The 24,033-nt window shown below is 48.9% G+C and overlaps 1 protein-coding gene across 1 annotated transcript in view; it reads left to right on the top strand.

Annotated features, from left to right (window-relative positions):
* The first annotated feature begins 334 nt into the window (after positions 1-334).
* BRCA2 (BRCA2 DNA repair associated) overlaps positions 335-24,033 on the top strand; it is a 217,973-nt gene continuing 194,274 nt past the window's right edge. The window contains 2 exon segments of the mRNA XM_029603169.1: positions 335-443; positions 5,890-6,001. Coding sequence (XP_029459029.1) covers positions 5,935-6,001 — 67 coding nt within the window. The 5' untranslated portion in view covers positions 335-443; positions 5,890-5,934.

Consider the following 24,033-nt stretch of genomic DNA (forward strand, 5'->3'; position numbering starts at 1 on the left):
AATGCTAGCACTTCCTTTATGCTAATCTCATGCATGCCGGACCAGCATAGAGCATGCGTTAGCTGCATAGGTTTTGGACAGTGCACGCCAGCACCCAGAAGCAGGAGGATGGGCTCCCTTTTTTCTTCAATCGCTGGTGGGATGGGGTCCACCGGCAGCCTCCTCACTTTCTTGGCCACATGAGCTTCTGTTTTTCCTTCGGCCGCCAGCGGGATAATTGCAGCTGCACAGGCCTCTATGGTGTGAACTTTGCTTTACGAAAACACTTAGTTCACGCCCATACGTCGTGAAGCTTTTTCTACACCCAATCTGTGCGCGCTTCAGACCGGGGCCAAACCCTCTTCCCCGCCCCAAATTTTACATCATTTCCGGTGTCACGTGCTTCACGCGGCGACGTATCTAGAATGTGGCGCGAGCAGTTGAAAGTTCATTGGCGCCATCAGGTGAGGAAGGGAGTTTTAGGGTTTAATGTGAAACCCCCCATCTGATAAATGACAACAGGAGGGTTACAGAGTCGCTCAGCCCTTTCACGTAGTGGCTATCCTGCAGTTTGATTACAGAGGTAGCGCTTTCATGCTTCCTTTTGCAAAACGATTCTTACCGTTGCACTTTAGCGGAGTTTGATAATATCCCCTCTTTTCTATCATATCTACTTTAAAATGGCCCCGAAAGTATTTTTGACAGTTGAGAACAGGGCCTGCAGAGACTCTGCTGCCCCGTGTCCCCTCTCTGAACTTCATCGTGTTAACTCAGGCAGGACTCCAGATCCCAAAATACATCTGGGCAGGGCTGGCTGGATCCTTTAATCTTCGGGAAACGCTTGCCCCAAAATTTAAAATCCTGTATCTTTCCCCCGCTGTCTCTCGCCTGCTTCCCCACTGCTTATTCCATTAATTTCTTTCTTCCTGTTCTTCCTCACACTTACCTATCTCTGTTTCTTTCTGCCTTCTACTCTTAACAAGCCTGCACCTGATTCATTTTGATGGCTTCTCAGTTTTAAGGGCCTTTCTCCCTACTCACCCTAAATCATCTGGGTTCTCCCTTCTTGCCCACTCTGGAAACCTCAGGTCCTTGCACCATGTAATGTGGGCCTACAGTCCTCATGGAAAAGATGGGGGAAATAAAGAGAGAAGATGAAAGGAAGGGCCACTGCACTTCTATTTATAGTGCCGTGCTCCATGCCCAGCCAAAGTGTTTAGGGTAATATCCTGCTTTTAGAACATAAGGTATGCCATGCTGGGTCTGAGCAAGGGATTTTCAAGCCCAGTATCCTGTCTCCAACAGTGGCTAATCCAACTCACAAGGAATGGAACATAATTTATATATGGAATACAGACCCTTTGGGGCAATTTTCAATAGGCTGCATAGTTGCAAAATTGTGTACTTGTAACATATACATTTTAGTTAATTGTCAAAGGGAAACTACTTCTGTAGTTTCTGTTTGAAAAGTAGCTAATGTAAATCTGGCACATACAAAGGGTACTTACACTTTAATTTATTCCTTGACCTAAAATTCCTATAACAGTGGTTCTTATCAGGTGTGTTACAGGACCAGCAGGAGATGGTTCTTGCCTCATTATCATGGGTGGAAGTCAGTTGACTTTTCCTTTATCGGGCCTGATGGTAGGCCACTATCACTTTTACCTGCTCTTTCTGGCCCAGTGAGAGTCTGTTTCCTCCTTCATCTGGATCAGAGCAAGACATTGCCAAATTCTGCTCTTCTGGGCCCAGTGGGACACTGACTTTATCGTTCCTTGCTTGGCTTGGAAGTGAAGCGGGTTGGAGGAAAGGAGGTTGGAGTTAGCTGGGCAGGGAGGGGAAAGGGGAGGAAGAGAGCAGGGAGAGTCTAGGAGAGAGGGAATGAGTCAGGAATGTGAGTGTGAGGGGATGATTGAAAAGGAGTAATTGGGAGAAGTGAGGGATGATGAGGGGAAGTGAGGATGCAAGAGACATAGTATGTCAGTTTTGGGAGTGTGCATTTCTTCTATTTTTGTACTTAGTATAGGAGGAAATTATTTCTGTTTCTAGTTCTCCAGTATTGCACTGCATGCATAGTTTTTATTGGGGTTTCCATTCTAGTTTTGGTCCCCACAATTGTAATTTTTATTCTGTATTTGGTGAATGTCAGTTTTGTGTGTGTGTGACTAACGTGACTTATTTTGCTAGCATGTAGGCATTTGTAGCAGACTTATTTGTTGTGTTTTCTCAGTAGGATGTGCATTGGTTGTGTACTGCTGTCTTTTCATAGACAGGGCTATTGCTATTTGAGTCCTTGGAGATAATGTTGCTATGGTATGGCAGATTTGCTACACATGTGCTGAGTGGATTCTGTTTTTTTCAGGTTTTGTATTTTACAATGCACCTGGTAGAGAATGTTTGTGTTATTACTGAGATGACAGAATATCTTTTTTCTATGGTGAGTTGTATGTGGAAATACCCTAGATATATAGTGCTTCAGCATGAGGCATAAGTCAGTTATAAGAACATAAGAAATTGTCATACCAGGTCAGACAGAGGGTTCATCAAGCCCAGAATCCTGTTTTCAACAGTGGCCAATCCAAGTTACACATACCTAGCAAGTGCCCAAATGTTAAATACATCCCCTTCTACTAATGACAGTATTAACAGTGGCTAATCCCTAAATCAGCTTGATTAATAGTTTATGGACTTCTCCTCTAGGAACTTATCCAAACCTTATTTAAACCCAGCTACACTAGCTGCGCTAACCACATCCTCCAGCCATGAATTTCAGAGTTTAATTGTATGTTGAGTGAAAGAATTTTGCCTGATTTGTTTTAATTGTGCTACTTGCTAATTTCATGGAGTGGTCCTTAGTCTTTCTATTTTCTGAAAGAATAAATAACTGATTTGCATTTACCTGTTCTTGCCCTGTCATGATTTTATAGACCTCTATCATATTCTACCTCAGCCCTTTCTTTTCCAAGCTGAACAGCCCTAACCTCTTTTGCCTTTCCTCATGGGGAGCCATTCCATCCCCTTTATCATTTTGGTCTCTTCTCTGTACCTTCTCCAGTGTTATATCTTTTTTGAGATGCGGCGACCAAAATTGCATACAGTACTCTAGGTGCAGTCTCACCATGGAACAAAATAGAGGCATTATGACATTCTCTGTTTTATTCACTATGCCCATCCTAATAATTCCAGTCATTCTCTTTGCTTTTTTGACCACCGCAGCTCACTGAGCTGAGAATTTCAGTGTCTCCTAATATGGAACCTAATATGGAACCCAACATCATGTAACTACAGCATGGGTTTTTTTCTTATATGCATCACCTTGCACTTATCCACATTATCCAGGAGAGTAGCTGAGAGGAAAAGAGTGGTGCAGATTCCCTGCTAAGGGCCCTTGTTAGCGGTAAATCAGAGCTGTGTTTTGTGAAGTGTGAGAATTTCAGGACCACTGGAGAGCCATCCAGATTAGTTCTCCCCAAGAAGAAAAGAGATACTGTCTTGCGTGGGGAAGCCCACAGTGTAGAGGTTTGGAGAAGTATTATCTGAAGTAGCAACCAATGCCTTTGGGTTATCTGAGAAGAGGAGTTGTATCATACTACAAGTGTATTGATTGGACCTGAGTACTGTCATCAAAGGAAGCTGTGTCAATTCATTTTTATTTTGCTTCTCTCCATTGTTTATCTGATTTGAATTTGTGTGCTGAGAGCTACCTTTTTTTCTTATTAAACTTTACAATTTTTTTTTTTTTTGGAACTAATTATAGTGGTATGGACCCTCTTTTTTTGAAAGCCTCCCCTTGAACCTTCCAAAACCAATTGGTCCCCACTTGGTGAAGTCTGGAAGTTTGGATTGTTGCTCTTACATTTCTGGGGCTGCAAAAGGGTCACTCACCACCCCTGCAACCCCAAAGGGAACCCCCATTGACAAATGGGTTACATATATTCTGTGTCCTCAAGCACCTCCCATCTCCAACAATGAGTATAGAGCAGAAATGTCTCTTTGATCTATGGGGAAAACCTCCCACTAAGGCCAGTAGTGAACATAGCCCCTTATCCTTTTACCTGAACTTCCTCTCTTCTGCAGAGAAAATATCCTAATCTCTGCAAACACCTCTTTAGTGACCCGGGAGGGTTACATATATGTTTACATTTAGCCCTGTGACAGTCATATGTTCAGTGAGCATTTGTCAGGTGTGTCTAGACAGAAAAAAGATTTGAGAGCCACTACCCTAAAAGGTTTCAAGTCTGCTGTAAATCCAAGTTTGTTGATTGTTTATGTTTATTTATATTTTGTATATTTATACTTATATTTATAATAATTTAATGTTATTTTAAGTCGTTCGCTGCTTTATCTATAAGTTCATACGAAGTTAGCCCTGTTATCTGTACCCTCTTGTTTGATGTAATTTCCAACTTTGGTTCTATGTAAACTGATGTGCTATGTACTAGTACAGGAACATCGGTATATAAAAGCCATAAATAAATAAATAAAACACCTCTTTTTTTTTTTCATTTATCTTTATTGAGGCAAGATAGGTGTACATACAAATCAACGAGAACAGAACAGTAGAAAATAGCCCTAACATACCTCCTTTTGGCCCTTTATACCCCTTCCCTCCCTCCCCCCCCCCCAACCCTCCCACCTTCCCCTTACAGAGGATCTCTAACTATGGTGATTACATATCAATTCACATAGATGTACAATAAGATGGAAAAGGGAGGAACTAGGAAACAAGGAAAAATGGAAAACCCAGTATACCTGAAAACAAACTATAAGGTTTGGATACACGGCATAGATGGGATGGAATAAACCTCAAGTGTCCCCCATCAAGCGGGGCCAACCTTTGGATTGGTGAAGGTAGCATGTGATAATAAGACCCCCAGATCTCCTGGAAAAGCCTCTTCCAGCAAGGAGAAAAGCGTTTGAACATAGAACACCTCTTTTTAACTTTGCTAAAAGTTTGCATGCTTTGGAAGCTTACACAGACTTTTAGACAGGCTGAGGAAGGCAATTTTCAGCCAGGGCTGATCTATCAAAGTAAATGGCTTTGAAAATTACCCTCTTTGAAGAGAATATCACAATTTTCTACTTCTGTATATTGAAGCATTTGTAATTGTGAATTACTGGTTTGGTATTATGACTTTTATTGCATGTATAACTTGGTGTCTTGCCATTTAAAATTAATCTAATGCCTTAAAATTTGAGAAGGTCTAAGTCACAGGTTTCAAACTTCCATCTGGGTTGCACTGTTGAGGTGTAAAAAAAAATCATGTGCTCTAATACAAAATAAAGTACATTAAATATGGGAGGGTTTTACAGTTTTAATTTTCTGTCATGTATTTTTAAATTCTTTGCAGATTGTTTTGCATTTTACTCTTTAATTTCCCCACACAGGGGCTTCTTCAAGAGACCACTTGACAGTCTTTCTAGATCCCTGATTTGGGAGCTTCTGACATGACTCTTTCCCCTTTTGATTATATAATTCATTCTACATTTATTTATTAGATTTATATCCTCCTTTTTCAGGCCCTTCAAAGCAGATTATATTCAGGTACTGTAGGTAATTTTCTTGTCCCCAGAGGGTTTATAATCCTAAAGTCCAGATTTACCTAAGGTTTTTCTTCCATTCTGTGTTTATGGGAAAAATGTATAGTAAATGAGAGTCAAAGTTTGAACCTGAGGCAGTGGAGGATGACGTGACTTGCCCAAGGTCACAAGGAGCAGCAGCAAGATTGAACCCTGGTTTCCTTGGTTCACAGCCCTCTGCTCTAACTACTAGCCTACTCTTTCACACCACATGAGAATTACACCACAGACGCGCACACTCCTCTGCAGCACATGTTATGGTATAATTATCTGAAGTTATTTCATCTCTTGATGACAAAAATTCTAAAGCTTTTTGCCATTAATTTTCAGGTTTAATCCAAGAAGAGCTCTGTCCGTGATGCTGGGAGTATCAAAATGGCAATTGAACGTGAAGAGCGACCCTCTTTCTTTGAGCTTTTTAATGCTTGCTGCAGTAATGCAGGTATAACATTTATAAAAATAGCTTCTACATAAACTGACTACAGATTATTATCTAAGAGAAAAATCAGGAACTGTCATGTATGGTGAAGAATAAGCCTTCTGATATGCTTGTGGCTTGTTGCATTTTGCACCATTAGAGAGAATTTTTCAACTTCCTTGATAAGATGTATTGGACCCCAGTATCATATATATGATAGTCTATCTATCGTAGAGGTGCCTCATACTGATGCATAGGGCTAGTGAGAGGAGGCTTGGCCTGAGGAGGAACAGCTGAATGGCTGGCAGAGTCCAGCAAGCAAAAATAATGATCCTCTATTGTAACAGGTGGAAGGGTGAGAGAAATGGTTGAAGAATGAGAAAGGAGTAGCTCAACTTTCCTAAGATGGCATTTGAGAGTTGGACAGACCCCAGTAAGGGAAAGCTCAGAAATTGAGAATCCAGCCCTGGGGAGGGGGATGTCCACAATCAAAATTAGAATCATTTTTCTGTAGTAAGGTTGGGTTTTATGCTCTATGCATTTGAATGACTTTTAAATCTGAAAATTACAAGAGCTAGGAGGCTGTCATGCCACTAGTTTTTAGTGTACAGTCTAGACCAGCGGTTCTCAACCGGTGTGTCGTGAAGCACCGGCAGGTGTGTCACGCACCTGCTGCTCTTCCCCTCCCCCCCCCCCCCCTTTCACCTCAGCGAGATGAACACTGCTGCCGTTCCTGCCCGGGCTATCAGCACCTTCAAGCCCCGAGGCAGCAGGGTTTTGTGGAAGCCGGCAACAGGAACGTGACCTTTTCTTCTTGCCGCCCCTGTGGCCCGGAAGAGGAAGTGATGTCTACCAGGCACGCGGAAAGAAGAAAAGGCCATGCATGCTGCTGCTGCAGAAGGAGCACGGTGCCGCTGCCACCTCCCCTTCTCTGGCCAGCGCGACACCTGCAAGAAAATATAAAATTATAATTATCAAACTGCAAAAAAAAAAAAGGCTGGGGTGGGGAGAAAATAATAAAATTACAATCTCAGCTGATTGCTCTGTGCCGCGATCAATCGCAGCACAAGCAAACAGCTGAGTGCTGCCTTCTTAGCGCTGTGGGGCTGGGGAGGTCACTCCTGCTGCAGTTTCCAGCCTGTCAGGACTCTGCTTTTAATAGCAGCATACTGGCTACCTTGTGCTGTAGCTGCTATGTGTGCTGTGGGTGGGGGTGAGAGAGACAGAGAGTGAGTCAGTATGTGTGTAAGTGTATGAGAAAATGTGTGTGTAAGTAAGAGAAATGTGTGAGAGCAAGAGACTGCTCAGGAAAGTCACTGGTGTGTGTGAGAGAAAGAGATTGGTCAGGCATATGACTGGTGTGTGTGAGTGAGAGAAAGAGAAATTGGTCAGGCAGGGGACTGGTGTGTGTGAGTGAGAAGAAAGAGAACTTGGTCAGGCAGGGGACTGGTGTGTGTGAGTGAGAGAAAGAGAACTTGGTCAGGCAGGGGACTGGTGTGTGTGAGTGAGAGAGACAGACTAGTCATGGGCCGTAAGGAAGAAGAGTGTCAGGACAGAGCTTCAGCAGCTCTTGCTGCTTCTGGTATGTGCTATTGGCCTACAATGGAAAGGAGTACGAGAGTTACTGGAGAGGGTAAGTAAAGGTGGCTTTTTAAGTTTATCTATCTTGATTGCCATTTTCATTATTAGGTATTATGTGATGTGTCTGCTGTTAGAAATATTTTATTGGTGTTTGGAGAATTTTTAATAATTTTGAAAATTTTTAATGATTGGATGTTCCATTTATCAGTTGTTTTGAAACATTTATTATATTCTAGTTTTAGAATTATTTTATATTTCTCGGGGAATGTATAGAAATGTGGAGACAAAAACTGAATTGGAAACAGCAAGAAGCCAAACTCTGTATGCAGTAAAACAACGCAAAAACAAAAACATTAGCTTTATGGTCACTTTATTCTGTATTTGAGGGTCTGTCTGTGTTCTGCGTGTGTGACCCAGCTAAGGGTGTTCTGCGAGCTTATAGTTTCTTGGTAGGGAGCTATAGCAGCTTGGCTTGTTCTGTTTTCCTAATAGGAGGTGTATTGGTGTTTAGGGCCTGGTGTAATTTTTGCAGTGCTGCCTTTTCATAGGTAGGTTGTTACTGTTTGAGTTCCATAATGCAGGTGTAACTTTGTGCACATTATTTCAGATCCTAGAAATCTGATAGGTGCCATATTTTTGTTTTGCACAGAATGTAGAGTGGATTTTTTTGGGTTTCCATTCCAGTTTGTGTTTCCATATTTGTAATTTATGGTCTTTCTGTACTTGGTGAAGGTTGATTCTATGTGTGAGACCGAGGTGAAGTATTTTACTAGCATGTAGGCATTTGTATCAATATTATTTGTTGTGTTTTCTCAATAGAACATGCATTGGTGGTAAATTACTGGGTTTTTTTCATAAGGAGGTCTATTGCACCTGGTAGGAGAGAGTGTGTTATTGAGATGTCACCAGAAATATCTTTTTTTGTATGGTAAATTGAACGGGGAATGTCCTAGTTTTGCTCTGCACCCATTGTTGGGGGTCGAGGGGGTTCCTGTGGAATGCAGAGTGTTTGTTTACATTTAGCCTGGTGATGATCATGTGCTCAGTGTGTCACGCATGTGAGAACCATCTGTGAGGTGTGTCCCAACTGATAAAAGGTTGAGAACCACTGGTCTAGACCATGCTTGGTAAACTGGGTTAAACCTGGTTTAAGCATATAAGGAAAGCGGAGTAAAGGGCACACACATTTAGATGAACAACAACAGAGTAATGCTGTGTGCACAATATAGAATTAAAAATTGTTCTTGCCAAAGTGATATTGTCCAGTATAATTAATTGCCGCACATTACTCTGTTGTGTTAAACCTGGTTTAACCATTTTCATTGGGTGAAAGTTTAAAAAATGCACACTGCCTAAAAATTTGACATCCTATCGGGAAAAGTCAATAAATTCAAAGGGATATAAAACTTACAGGGATTTGAAACTAAACTATTACTTCAAATAGATCAAGGTCCAACTGTGGTTTTTTTCTGTTGATAAACAGGCTGAATAACACAAGTACTCGTGACCCGTCGTCCGGGCAGGCACTCACCTTTGCTCCCCTTACCCCCACAAATTAGACACAACAACTTTATGGAATTCAAATAAGGCCGCAGTTTATTAACCTAACCCGAGCCACTTTAACAATATCCAAAATGAACTCCTTCCACCTCCACCACCTGCCGCATGCCATTCTTCACTTACCATCGCGGCCCAATGGTAAGCAGCTTGGAGCTCCTCCCCCTTCACCTACCCCGCCACGTCATCAGCGAGGGTAAGCTTGCGGCCTGAGCATCGGCCCCCCCCCTTGCTCTTTAGGCCTTCTCGTGCAGCAGCCCCAAACTGCACGAGCATTACCCCCACCTTGTAACGTGCCCTTCACCCTTGTAACAAATATACACCCAACTATGGCTCGGGTTTCCGCCACCAACAAGGCAACCTAGTTGCCCTTGTTCCCCCACTGCGGCCTAACTTGCAACTGCAACCGAAGACCTTCTTCCAAGGCGTTATTAAACAAGTCCATTCCGATATCAGAAAGGTGGACTCCATCACCCAGGAAATACCCCTCCAAAACATCCCACGACCAATCGTGGCGGATCCAAAAGCCGCCTTCCCGCACCAGCCATTTACCAATCTGGCGATTTAACTTCTTAACACCGTGGCACCACATGGGCTCGGCTCGGTGCCGCAGACGAATGATAATGTCTGACCACCCCAATTTGGTAGACGGCAAGCGATTCATAAGGAAAGCAAGGTCTTTCCGAATGATTTTTATGAACTCCCGGCACGTGAGCTGCCCAACGTCGTTCCCACCCAGATGAAGGACAAGCAACCGCGGGAGTCCGAATGCCTCGACCTGGCCTTGCAAGAAGTCACAGAGGTCGCCCCATTTCATACCCCCACGTCCCATCCAGCGCACAGAGCCCTCCAGTGCAGCCACGTTCAGGTGCTCCCCATACGGCCGCTTCCGGGCGCGGCGCTGCGCCCGATGAACAAAAGAGTGGCCCACGATCCAAGCACAGTCTCGTGGCGGCCGGACCCCGCAGAAATCTGAAAGACAAAACACAAGCATTACCAAACACTCCCAGCAACCCCAAAGCCTCCCGTCACGTGTCGGGGCGTCCCTCTACCGCCGCACGTAACCCCTATAGCTGTTCGACTTCCACCTGCCCAAGGCATGAATTCTATCCGCCGGCCACCCCAATTCGGCCGCCGCTGTGGCAGCGCCGATGCGAAAGGAATGGGAAGTATAGCACCTCTCAGTCCACCGTAATGAAGCCACTACGCGGCGCAGGACAGCCGCGAATTGAAACCGGGTTAACGGGGTCCCGTCGGCATGCACGAGGAAATGCCGACCAGCAGGAGGCCGCAACGCCGCATAGGACAAAGCGGCGCTAACCAGACACGCTAATACATGGGGGGCACGCCAGAGCGTCACCCACGCTCCGACCCCACGCTGATCCGTCTTGGAATGCCGAATGCGCAGGGTCACGCAATGCGGATAGAGACAGACGTCTCCGGCCTGTAGGCCGTCCTCGCCCCTGTCCGCTTTGGACCGCGCCACGAGTTCCCCCAACCGCATTGCCCCGAAGAAAGCCCAGGTGAAAGCCACTCAGAACAACGCCGACTCGTACGCCGAAAGACAAATGCGCGGCAATTGTTCAGCGATCCGAAGGAGATCGGGGAAACGGATAGGCCGACGGCCCGCCCCCTTGCCCCAGCCCCCTAACAACTTCCGCACCAAAAAGCTGCGGAGTGGGCTGCCGAACCCATTTAGCTTATGAAAGAAGGCAAAACCCGCCAACTGACTTCGGACTGAGGTCACGGAAGAACCCCCACGGCAAGCCCACAGGATGAAACGAGCGACGTCCCCCTCCCGTACCTCCCCCCCCATCCAGCCCAAAGAGAACAAAAAACGAGCCACGTATCGTCTGCCGGAGAGATAGGCCTTCCAGGTGGCAGGAGCTACGGAGCGCCGGAGCAGATCCCACTTCAGGTCGTGCCAAGCTTCCAGAGGCCGACAGGCACCCGTTCCCCAAGCAGGCGTGCACACGGAGCCGCTGCACGGAAGGCCTCCCACTTAAAACGAGAGAGAGCGTCAGCAATCAAGTTCAATGACCCGGGAACATGGCGCGCGCGGACTGTAACATTCCATTTAAGGCATAACATCACCAATTCCCGAACTAAAGCCGATACCCGCGGGCACTTCGCCGCCAGCTTGTTAACCACCTGAACTACCCCCAAATTGTCACACCACCACACCACGCGTTTGTTCGCTAAATCCGCGCCCCACAGCGTAAGGGCCACCAGAATGGGGAAGAGTTCCAAGAAGGTAATGTTCTTTACCGTGCCAGCCGCCACCCAATTGGTCGGCCAACGCTCAGCCCACCAGCGGCCCTTGAAATACAGGCCCAGGCCCGTCGCTCCCGCAGCGTCCGAATACAGCTCGAGGTCAAAATTTGACACCTCCAAATCCTGTATAAGGCAAATGCCATTAAAGGAAACCAGAAATTCGTCCCAAACCGCCAACTCATCCCGCACAGCCTTGGTAACCCAAATAAAATGATGGGCAGCCCGGACGCCCGTCGTCCGGGCGGACAGCCGACGAAGAAACGCCCGGCCCATGGGGATGACCCTGCACGCAAAAGTAAGAGAACCAATTAGGGCTTGCATCTGCCGCAACGTAACCTTAATCGAGCCCCGAACGATCGCGATCAATCCCTGAAGCTGTACAATCTTTTCAGCCAGCAACCGACAGGACATGGCCACTGTATCCAACTCAATGCCGAGGAAGCTCAAGGTGGTCACCGGTCCTTCCGTTTTGTCCTTCGCTATAGGCACACCTAGGCGCTCGGCCGTCCGCAGAAAACCGTCTAACTGACGGCGACACGTATCGTCAGCGCTAGGCCCCACAAACAGAAAGTCATCTAAATAATGGACCGACGCCGCGCAGGCAGTGTGCTCGATTGTAGCCCAATGAACGAACGTACTAAAAGCCTCAAACAAGGCACAGGATACCGCACAGCCCATCGGCAGGCAGCGATCAATGAAGTAGTGACCCTCAAAATAAAAACCGAGCAACGGAAAAGAGTCCGGGTGGATGGGAAGCAGGCGAAAGGCAGATTCAATGTCTGCCTTGGCAAGGAGGGCCCCAGGGCCCACATTGCGCACAAGGGCCACTGCATCATCAAATGAGGCATACTTAACGGCACAGGCCTCCGGCGGGATAAAATCATTCACGGAAGAACCGTCCGGAGAAGATAGATTAAGAATGAGGCGGAATTTACCCGGCGCCTTTTTTGGTATGACAGCCAACGGAGACAGATGCATAGTCGGAAAGGGCGGCCCCGAGAAAGGGCCAGCAACCCTCCCCAAGGTGAGTTCGTCCGCCAACTTGGCCCTGACAACGGGGGCCAACCTGGAGGCCGATCGCGAATTCCGTGCTCGTCCCCTGGAACCGGGGCCAACATAAGGGATACGAAAGCCGTAACGAAAGCCGTTGGCTAACAACCGCGCCGCCCGCCGATTCGGATAACTCCGCAAACTCTCCAGCAGCTCCGCAAGAATTACCGGCGAGTCGGCCTTGAGGAGAACCGACTTATCATTTGGCTCCCTTACTGGCCCCAGCACCCGCTCCTTGGGAGCATTGCAGGGCAGAATGAGAGCCTCCACAGGCTGAGCACGCATGCCGGAACTTACATTCCGGGAATAAACAGGTGAGTTTATTGAACCGCCAGCAAACGTCAGTCCCGGCTCCCGTACTTTTAACCCCAAGGTCCGGTTTACGCCCCGCTCCAGTCCGAAAGGACTGCACCCCAGGTGCCCCAACGGGATCCGTATGAGGGAGAGTCCCAACGCCCCCCGCGCGCGAACCTCCCCGTAGAGGCACCCCACCTTTGTTGGTCATTTGCGTGAGCCACAGGTGAATATCCTGTGACCCCCAGGACATGAACCTGTTCCCCGCCATCTTATCCCGGAACTTCTCATCATAGTTGAGCCATGCCCAACCATCGTAGTCCCGGAACGCCCCGAGGATGCTGTCCGCATAGGACAGCAAGGAGCCGTATTGCGTAGGGTCGAAATGACTCACTACGCTAGCCAGTCGCAGGAAACCGCGCACCCAGTTCACCACGTTCTTGGCGATACGGGGCCCCGTGCCGCGCCTTTTGCTATATTTCTTACCTTTTTTGGAGCGTTTCTTACCCCCCCCCGTCGACCCTCTAGTAACTTAAAAATGTTGACGAATTTGCGTTTCCGTATGCGTTTGACCAGACGCCGGGGCACCTCCTCCCACAGTTCGGACAAGGAAGCCAAGGCAGGATGGCCGGCATCACATTTGGGACCCTCGTCTAGGACCGCCCGCGGACGTGCCGAACCGGTACTGTATTCAGAATACGAAGAGGACGACGTGGAACTGGAGGCAACCCTAGCCCGCTTAACCCGCGCCTTGCCCGCAGTAACCTCGGAAGCGTTGCTGTGCTTACCTGCAACCGGATCAGCTTGGGCGACGGGACCTTCGAGTGAATCAGGAACTGCACCTCCACCGAGCCGCTGCCGTCCGCTCTCCTCGGGTGCCAGGAAACTCTGTGCGGCATGATTCCTCCATGACTCCCGGCTGGATGGGCCCGGGAGGTCGTCGCCAGGCAGCGCAGGAACTAACGCAGGCTGAGCCCGAGGGCCGCGCCTAACCGCGGAACGACCGCGAACATCCAGGGCCGGCTCGCAGAATGCCTGGCGGCCATGCACCGGGGGGAGGCTGAAGGCATGCTCACTGTCCGCAAGCATCTGCCCGCCCACAGGGGGGGAGCGGCCCCTGCTGCCAGGCTCCGAAGCCCAAGATATCAGACACCTGGGCCTGGCCAGCCACAGGAAGGAACGCATAGCCTGCACTTGCCATGCGCTCCAGGAAAGCAGAAACAACAGCTGCTTCCTGAGGCGTGCACGGGGGGGCAGGGGGGGGGGTACTGGCTGCTGGGCCCCGGACCCCCCGGAGGCTGGAGAACTTGAGGGCAACCACGTGGCCTACGCGGCCTGGTAGGAACGGGCCGTGCACTGCCCAGCTTCACTCCCGCAGGGCCTTGTTTGGAGGGAGGGGGGCAACGACGCCGCAAGGGAGCCGCTGAAGGGCTTGACGAGCGCCTGGGTGTCCGGCGAGCACGAGGGCCGGTAGTCCCCGCGATGCCAGGAGACCAAATTGTGGGGGGTAGAATCCGCCCAGCCAGCAAAGGAGGGGGCGGCGAAATCGGGCGGACCGGGTCTGGTAATGCCCGAGGCGGCTGAGCGCGCGCAGCAGGAGGACTGTGGACCTCCAGCAAGGGACGTCCCAGAAATGTAAAGCCTGAAACGGCCGCTCCGCTCCCGCGAGGGGGGGCGAATGCAGGGCCTGTCGGGGAACGAGGAGGGGGGGGAGAGGGGGGACCCGCATCTGCCTCGGGACCGCTCTCCTCCGAGTCCGAAAAATAGGGGAGCAGGGAGGCAATAGGGGGTGCCGAGGCCCGTGGGGGGTAGGGACAGCGTCGCCAACTCCCGGACCCACCGGAGGCGGAGCAGGCTCCAGCCTCTCGGGCAACGTGCGACCAGCTCTGGACCTCGACGGAGGGCGAGAGCGCGAGCCAGACGGGGGCTTACCCTCCACTTTCGCCTTGTTCCGCCGCATGTTTTCGCCGGGGGTAGCGAGGGATTCAGGCAGGAGCAAGCAAAAGCTCCTCTGCCTGCTTCTCTGCCGAATCACGCTCTGCCTGCTCCCCAGCCCGCGCTACGTCCCTCGTTTCCTTTTGCCCCAATGACAGTGCAGCCTTTAAAATGCTGCACTGCCATTGGCCCCTTCTGTTCCTCGCTCTCCTCCCCCCCCCCCTATATCCCCCGGATCCCCCTCCCCCAAACTTCCGCCTACCCTGCCTCCTGCCCGATCCCGTGTTATCCTCGGCGAACCGGGATGGACCCGGTTCGCCTCCATTTAGCCATTACATGTGGGTGATGTCATCCAGTGGCACCAAACAAACTTCTCTCTCCAAACTGTAGAGCTTTTAGCTCTACTGAGCGTGTGTGGAAGTTGCCTCATGAGTCTCCTCAGTTATTTTTTTTATCTGAGCTGAAGCCCAGATGTATACTTTCTCTCCTCTATTTTTTCCTTACTTGTTTTTCTCTTCAGGAAACGTTTCTCACCTTGACTTGCACTTTTAAATGCTTAAAAAAAAAAAGAAGACCAAATTTCTCCCTCGCAGAAAAATGTCGCTGCAAAGCCTATGGATGAATGTACCCGCACTTCAGTATTCCAGGTCCTTGAGAATGGAAGACCTGTGTAAATCTTTAAGGAATAGCAATAGATCCTCTTTCCGCAGTGCAGCATCGCCTCCTTGGCAAAACTGTTAAGCTGAAGTTGCTCAAAATCTCCCCAGTCTGCAAAGGCCACAGAGTCCAGTTCAAGTGCCTGGGAGCCATAGACACACAAATGACATCACTTCCTCGAGCCAGTCCTCTCTGCACTGAAGAAACATAAATATTTCCTAGCGTGTAGCCAGATGGACTCAGGACCAATGGGTTGTGGTCTCCCCTGCTAGGAGATGGAGACGGAGTCTGGTTTCAAAGCTGACGTCACCCTAGATGCACCCCTGCAGTGACCTCAGCCATCCAGTATCTCTCCGTCTCCTAGCAGATGTGGATTGTGCCTTCTCTAATGGGAACACAGTACTCTTTAGAAGAGGAAATTTTACCTTTAAATTTTACCTTTAAATTGGGGAACGATCGAGCCCCGCTCTCCTGCAGTGATACCTAATGGTCCCTCGCTCAGTTGAGAATTCTTGAGGCGATTTCTGAGATCTCTCAGAGGTGTGCCTTGATCCTGTAGCCAGTTCACAGCGTGGATTTTGCTGCTGAAGCAGCTGAAAGGCAGCGGGTGCAGGAAGCAGAGCGTGGTGGTGATGACCTAATCCCTCTCCCCCTGCAGTCAGAGACTGTCTCTGTACTCAGCCAGTAAGCTCTGAGCCCAGGTAAGTAAAGAAGAACTCCGATTCAGAGATGTGGAAGGGCTTCAGTAAGTCTTTCCACCGGTCTCCTTGCTTGGTGCGCTGTATCGATGACATTCCTGATCCCGTTAGGGCAAGGGAAGGGGGTTTCCGAGCGGGTTGAGCGGCCCCCTGATGGGCTAGGCCCCACTTCAAACTCGGTGAGCACTCCACGTGGCAGGCCACAGCAGAGCCGTCTTGTGCACGGTTTGGTGCGGTGCCATTTTTCCCCATTAATCGTCGGTATGCGAGGTGCAGGCCAGCCCTGTTGTGCGTCTAACCCCCGCGTAAGTGCGCGCATAATCGCATGCATATATTCGCGCACAATCGGACGCTTAAACTTACATGTCGGGGCAGATTTGTGCGCGCTCAAGCTCAGGCGCTAACTGGCTGAACGCACAAGCTACAGTTAATTATAGTTCCAGGCATCAAAGAAGCACAAGCGACACTCCCTTTGTGTTGCCTGCCATATTAGGGTTGCACAGTCTGATCTAGAATCCTTCCTGTGTCAGCCATGTGAGGAAGCCCAGGGAGAGCTGGACTCTAGAAATTCTCCAAGTTCGGCCCCTCCCAATCGGAGAACGGGTCAGAAACGATCTTATCTGGTAGCATCCCAGGGCTGCGTCCGCCCCTTGAGAGGGCAGTTCAGTGGCCCCTACCCCAGTTCTTTCTGGGCTAGATATGGACCCAGCGACCTTTTCTTGGGTGGAATTCTTTCAGGGCCTTCAAGCCTTTGTTCAGGCGCAGTCAGCTGCTGCCCCTGCCCAGTCTGAGCCCCATCTGGGAAGGTCTCATCCTCCCAGCCCTATCAGCATGCCTCGGGAAATGCCTCGCCTCACCAAGGGTCTCCCCGATAGGGACCCAGACACCACGGATGACGATGGGGATGCAAACTCATTGGAGGACGGGGAAATTCATCCAGGCCTGGAGCCATACCTGGCTATTCAAACAAGCCTTTCAAATAGCCATACCTGGCTATTTAAACAAGCCTTTCCCCAACACCCTTGATGAATATTGAATTGTGATGGATCATGACCTGAATTTGACTATGACCTTGTTCTTATGACATTATAGTTCACTTGTTGTTTGTTCCTATGCTTCTCTGTTCTCCTTATGGTTTTTTGTACCCCTTACCCTTCCCCTATTACTTGTAATTTCCGTTGCTTTTGTTCCATGTAAACCGAGGTGATGTTTCGACTAACATCGGTATAGAAGACTTTTAAATAAATAAATAAATAAATAAATAAATAAATAATGCTATGGTTTTTCCACATAGATGAATTGCCGGTCCTGGTCTCCCAGACCCTGAAGACTGGGAGTTCCCAGCATGAACCCTGTTTCTGAACCAAAGAGGAATCCCATACTGGTGTCTTTATGGAAAGCCTCTTGCTATTTCCTGATGCTGGAAGCCATCCAGGAGTTGATTGATCTGGAGTGGGATGCCCTGGAAGCCAGTTTTAAAGGAGGTAGGGCCTTAGAGGCCTTGTATCCTCTGGACCTGGCGGCCAAATAATGCCTATATTTCCCAAATGTGGATGCCCTGGTCTGTGCTGTTTCGAAGCAAACAACTATCCCAGTAGAGGGAGGAGCGGCCTTGAAGGATGCACACAATAGGCAGTTGGAGTCCATCCTTAAGCAAGCCTTTGATGCAACAGCAATGACACTGCAGATCGCTTCCTGTTGTGCCCTGGTGGCTCATTCATGTCTACTATCGAGAGAGAGGCATAGCTCGGTGGCGCATCCCAGAGAGGTGATGGAGTCCGTCGCAGCCTTCCTAGCGGATACAAGCTCTGACCTAGTGCATACGTGGCCAGAGGAGTAGCCTCAGTGGTGGCGGCCAGAAGTCGGCTATGGCTGCGAAATTGGTCAGCGGACGTGACACCTAAGGCAACCCTCACAAAGATGCCCTTTATGGGATCCCTTCTATTCGGAAGCGAATTGGAAAAGCTAGCCAGTAAGTGGGGTGAATCCAGTGCCACGGCTACCGGAAGATAAGAAAAAGAGGTCACAGCGCCCCTTGCCCATGAGGGGTCAGGCCAGGGGCTTCCAGCCTACAGAAACTTGACATTTCGGCCCTCAGGAAGGTCTCAGTCCTTTCGGAGCTGACAACCAAAAAGAGGAACTAGTTCGGGCTCAGGTTCGAACCGAACTTCCCAATGAAGTTTGGCCAACCCATCCATGGGATGAGGAGAAGGGGGCCAACTAACCCTCTTCTATCAGAGGTGGGTCAAGATCACGTCGGACAAATGGGTACTGGACATCATATGAGAATTTCGCAGCATCCCTCGGGACATGTTGATGATATCACATTGCCACTCCCAGCACAAAAAACTGGCAGTGGCAGTTTGAGGTACCTACTCCTCAGGAAATTACGGGGCGTCTTTCCATCTATTTCATCATACCCAAGCAGGAGGGTTCATTTCGCTCCATCCTGGATCTCAAGAGCATCGATCGTCATCTGTGGTTCATTCACTTCCACATGGAAACTCTTTGCTCTGTCATAACGGCCATACAACCGGGAGAGTTTTTAACATCCCTGGACCTCTCAGAAGCCTACCTTCATATCCCAATCCATCAAGACCACCAGCGTTTCCTACGCTTTGCGGTATTGGGCCACCGTTATCAGTTCCAGGCATTGCCCTTCGTCCTGGCAACTGCCCCCAGAACATTCTCCAAAATTATGGTGGTTGTAGCGGTGGCACTGAGAAAAGAAGGGATCCGGGTGCACCCTTACTTAGACAAGTGGCTGATTTGGGCGAAGTCGTTGGAAGAGAGCCTCCAGGTGACCAGCAAGGTCAGGTCCTTGCTTCAGGAACTCGATTGGGTCATGAACATGGACAAGAGCAATCTCAAGCCCTCCCAGTCCTTAGAGTACCTGGGAATCCGGTTCAACACCAAGCAGGACAAGGTCTACCACCCTCCCTCGAGGTTAAGAAAACTGATATGCCAAGTGCGTTGGTTGACAAACACAGTGTGCCCCAGGATGTGGAGCTATCTCCAGGTCCTTGGCCTGATGGCGTCAACCCTGGAGGTAGTACCATGGGCGAGGGCACACATGCGGCCACTCCAACGCTTCCTGCTGTCACGTTGGAACTCACTGTCTCAAGACTACTCGATTCGCCTCCACCTATCGATGGAAGTATGTTCTCGGCATCAGTGGTCGCTACAGGAAGTGCATCTAAGCAAGGTTGTAAGCCTGTCTCCACCAAACTGGCTAGTCCTCATGATGGATGCAAACCTCCGAGGGTGGAGAGCCCACTGTTAGGAATTGACAACCCAGGGCAATGGACTAAGGAAGAGGCACGCTGGAACATAAACCATCTGGAAGACCGAGCTGTCAGATTAGCATGTCTGCAATTCAGCTACAGGCTCCAGGGACAAGCAGTCTGTGTGATGTCAGACAACACAACAACGGTAGCCTACGTCTCTGGAGATAGAACCCCTTATGGAATGGGCGGAGTTAAATCTACAAGGGATCTTGGCCTCCCACATCACAGGAAAAGACAGCGTCAGAGCAGATTTTCTCAGCAGGGAGAGTATGGATCCAGGGGAATGGGCGTTGTCGACCAGAGCTTTCCAGCTCCTAGTAGATTGCTGGGGCCTCTCATCCATCGACCTACTGGCCACATCTCACAATGCAAAGGTCCCCTGATTCTGCAGTTGCAGAAGAGATCAACGTTCCCAAGGGATCGATGCCCTTGTCCAGAGGAGGACTTACTGTACGCCTTCCCTCTGTGGCCTCTGCTGGGCAATGTCATTCGCAAGGTCGAACGCCACAGTCCTTCTGGTGGTCTTGGCTTGGCCCAGATGCCCGTGGTATGCAGACATGCAGAGGCTTCTGGTGGAGAGACCCCTATACCTCCCCCCACACAGGGACCTTCTCCAACAAGGTCCGATCCTTCACAAGGACCCAACTCTGTTTTTTCTTACGGTCTGGCCCTTGAGAGGGCTCGCCTGACAAAGCGTAGATATTTGGTGTGTTATCACCACCTTGCTCTGTGCGCGGAAGTTCTCGATGTCCCTGGCATTCGTGTGGATCTGGAGAATATTTGAGGCCTGGTGTGAGGAACACGGGGAACCCCCTCGGACAACCAAGATTCCCATGATTCTGGAATTCTTACAGGGTGGCCTGAACAAAGGACTGCCCCTCAACTCCTTGAAGGTCCAGGTGGTGGCGCTCTCCTGTTTCAGAGGGTGAGGTGTACGGAGCTCGCCTGTCGACAGATCTGGACTTGGCCCGTTTCCTAAAAGGAGTTAAACACTTCCAACCACCCTTAAAGTGGCCAATGCCCCTATGAACCTCAATCTAGGATTGGACTTCTTAGCAGGGCCTTCCTTTCGGCTGCTGCACGCTCTCTCTTCGCTGTAATGCTGAAGACTGTATTTTTGGTGGCGATATGCTCGGCTCGTCGCATCTATGAACTACATGCGCTGTCATGTCGGGAGCCGTTCCTCTGGTTGACTCCAGGAGCATTGCAGCTTTGCACTGTCCCTTCCTTCTTGCCATAGGTAATCTTAGAGTTTCACCTGAACCAGTCCATTTCCTTACCATCCCTAGATAGATGCAAGGACTCGGAAGACTACCGCCTCCTACGCCACTTAAACGTCAGTAGGCTGCTAGCATGGTATCTAGAAACTACAAAACTGGTGCGCAAGATGGACTGTTTGTTTGTTCTTCACGGTGGAAGGAAACAAGGCGAAGCAGCTTCTTCAGCTACCATAGCTTGCTGGATCAAGGAAGTGATCAAGGGAGCTTATGTAGAGGCTGTGAAGCCTTTTCCTCTTCAGGTTAAAGCTCATTCCACTAGGGCACGAGCTGTATCCTGGGCGGAAGCTAAGCTACTGTCTCCCGTCAACATCTGCCGAGCAGCGATGTGGTCTTCCTTGCACACCTTCTCCAGCTTTATTGCCTGGGCGTCCAAGCCTGAGAAGACGCAGCCTTTGTGAGGGCGGTCCTGAGTGCATCTGGCTACACTCTAGGAAATGGTGAAATTACTTGCCTGATAATTTTGTTTTCCTTACTGTAGACAGATGGACTCAGCATCCCGTCCACGGCTGCCCATGAACAGTGCCAAGGAATCGCACATGAATCTCGATCCCAAAGAGGTTACGGGTAAGCCATCACCCTATGCCTAGATCTGGGCATCTATAATATTGTGGGGATTTCCGCGCTTATGTTTGGTTGGGTACAGTTACAGTCACCAGTTTTAATCAAGTTTTTAATCAAGTTCTTAATCAAGTTCTCAAGTTATTAAATTGTATTCAAGTTTTTCAATAGCATGTCCACAATGGCTTTTGAAGAGAATACTGAATGGCTGAGGTCACTGCAGGGGTATATCTAGGATGATGTCAGCTTTGAAACTTGACTCCGTCTCCATCTGCTACCAGGAAAGCGCATAACCAATTGGTCCTGAGTCCATCTGTCTACACTAAGGAAACAAAATTATCAGGTAAGTAATTTCTCAATTAGACATACTGAGTGTTCATGCCAGCGCCATCAGATCAACCACCTTCAGCACCACTGATGCACGCCTCGACTCAACATGGTGCTCCTGCTGCATAGAAGCATCATGCAGTGACCCACTCAAAACACGGAGCATCACTGAACTTGAAGCACTATGAATTGGCGCACTCGGTATGAGGAGCATCAAAGCACTCAACGCATGATGGATTGATGCACTCGATGCATGGTGCATGGACACATGACACATCCTACACTGATGAACGATGTACCGATATACCAATGCAGGTGATCCCGATGCACTTGATGCATCTTGACGCTTCCGATTCAGGTCTGACTTTTCCTTAGCTGGTGCCGGTGCACTCTTTGCAAGCCACGATACATTCAGTGCATATTTTGCTCCATGATGTGCCAAGTCCATCCTTGACCATACCACACAAAAGGGGCTTCAGATCCATAACATCAGCCAGAGATTTTGCATCTCCGTCCTGGGACCTGAGAGCATGACCTACCAGTAATTCACTAGCCATCCCAGAACTGCAGGAAAAGGGATCAGATTACCCTTACCTTCTCCATTAATCAGAAGAGTAAAGCCCCCAAGGCTAGTAGTGAAGAACTTCAATTGCAAACAATAGAACCTGTTTGCTCAGTAGTGCCAGTGTCCCTGAATAAGCCACCTATCACTTTGCAAAAAATCAGTACTAGTTTTGGAAGATATTCTTCTGCTCACCTTGGGCCAGAGGACACAACAGTCTTATGAAAAAGTTGCAGTAATAACGAGGAATTTCTTTGCTTGTAAAAGAGACAGATAGAACATTCCACCCCCTCTTTTCAACTCCTGCTTTGGTGGTTCCCGAGACCGGAGACCCTGTTTCTCTCGTTCCCTCTCCCCTACACCTTCCCTCCTTTACTTTGATTTATTCCCCCCTCCTGCCATCCCGCGCATTCTCTCACTTTAACCCTCTTTAATTTAATTGTAAACCTCTCTGAGTCCTTCACTTGTTAATTGCTATTTTTCCCTCATTTGAAATCCTGATATTTACTTTTTATTTATTACTATGTTTATAGTTATGTACTATATCTTAACACTATGCTACCAATTGTTCCATGTAACTGTTATTCTTTTTTATTTAATTATTATTTATTTATTTATTATTTAAATTCTTTTACTATACCGATACTCAAGACGAGGTCTTATCGTACCGGTTTACAATAGAACAAGGGGAAACCAATTAACTACTATGTAGAAGGTAAAGTTACATTAAACAGGGAGCGAAAACATGGGAGATGGAAGACAGGAAAGATATTATAACGATGATAACTGGAAAGTGATTCAATAATCAACAAAAAACAATAGGGTAGCGAGGCATAAACATAATATATCCTGTGGAAGGAGGAGACATGGGGAGGTAAGCAGGGGGGGGGTGGTGTCAGGGCAGGGACTGGAGCGGGGGTGGGGATGAGTTAGGGAAGAGGTCGGGGGGTGAGAGTCAATGTTGGTTGATAGAGGTTACTTCAACAGTAAGCTTGTGTGAACTTCCATGTAAACCGATACGATGTACAAACTGTTATCGGTATATAAAAGCCTTTAAATAAATAAATAAATCACTGATAAGTGTGTTTTCAGTATCAGAACACCAAACTAGAGGTTCTGAGGGATCTCAGTGTGGTTCTCTGATCTGATGAATCCTCCTTTTGAACCAATGGAAACTGCTTCTTTAAAATTCTTGGCAAGTATTTTTTCTCGCCAAAAGTAGTATTAGCTTACTTCCCAAAGTTCAATGCTGATTCAGGGATAAAAAGCACTCCATTCTATAGACCAGTAGTTCCCAACCTGTGGTTCGCAGACCCCTGGGGTCTGCCACACTATAACAAGGGGTCCATGGGAAATGAGCAGCGATAGAAGAAAGCCCGCACTTTGAAAGAAGAGGCTCGACAGGCCACTGGCGCACCCATCCTGCCAGCGACTGAAGATGATAGAAAGCCCTACAGGCTGCCAGCGCACTCATCCTGTTGGCTGAAGATGACAGGAGGCCCAATGGGCCACTGGCACACCCATTACACCGGCGGCTGAAGCTGGAAAGAGGCCCTCGTGAGAGTGTGAGCCTGTGCGAAGGAGAGAGGAGGAGTGAGTGTGTGTGTATGAGAGCATGTGTATATGAGAGAGTGGGAGGGATATGTGCAACAAACCTCTCTCCACATCTCCTTTTAGTGATGTGGCCCTGTCCCAAACATCCCTCCTTCCCCTTCCCCACCAGTCTCTCACTCTGTCTCTGCTTCATGGTCCATTCCAACCAGGCCCTCTCTCCTTCACCAGTCTATCCTGCAAGTTTCTCTCTCTCTCTCCCCTGCACAGTCCAAGTCCATCCCCACCAGTCCCTGTCTCTGCCCTTCTCCACCAGTCCGTTGCCATCAGTGCTTCTCCCTCTCTACAGTCCATCCCTACCAGTCTCTCTCCTTCTCCACCAGTCTCTCTATCTCCTTCCACCAGTCTGTTCCTACCACTTTGTGTGTGTGTCTCTCTCAGTACA

Source organism: Rhinatrema bivittatum, chromosome 5 (genome assembly GCF_901001135.1).
Source record: "Rhinatrema bivittatum chromosome 5, aRhiBiv1.1, whole genome shotgun sequence".
Classification (NCBI taxonomy): domain Eukaryota; kingdom Metazoa; phylum Chordata; class Amphibia; order Gymnophiona; family Rhinatrematidae; genus Rhinatrema; species Rhinatrema bivittatum.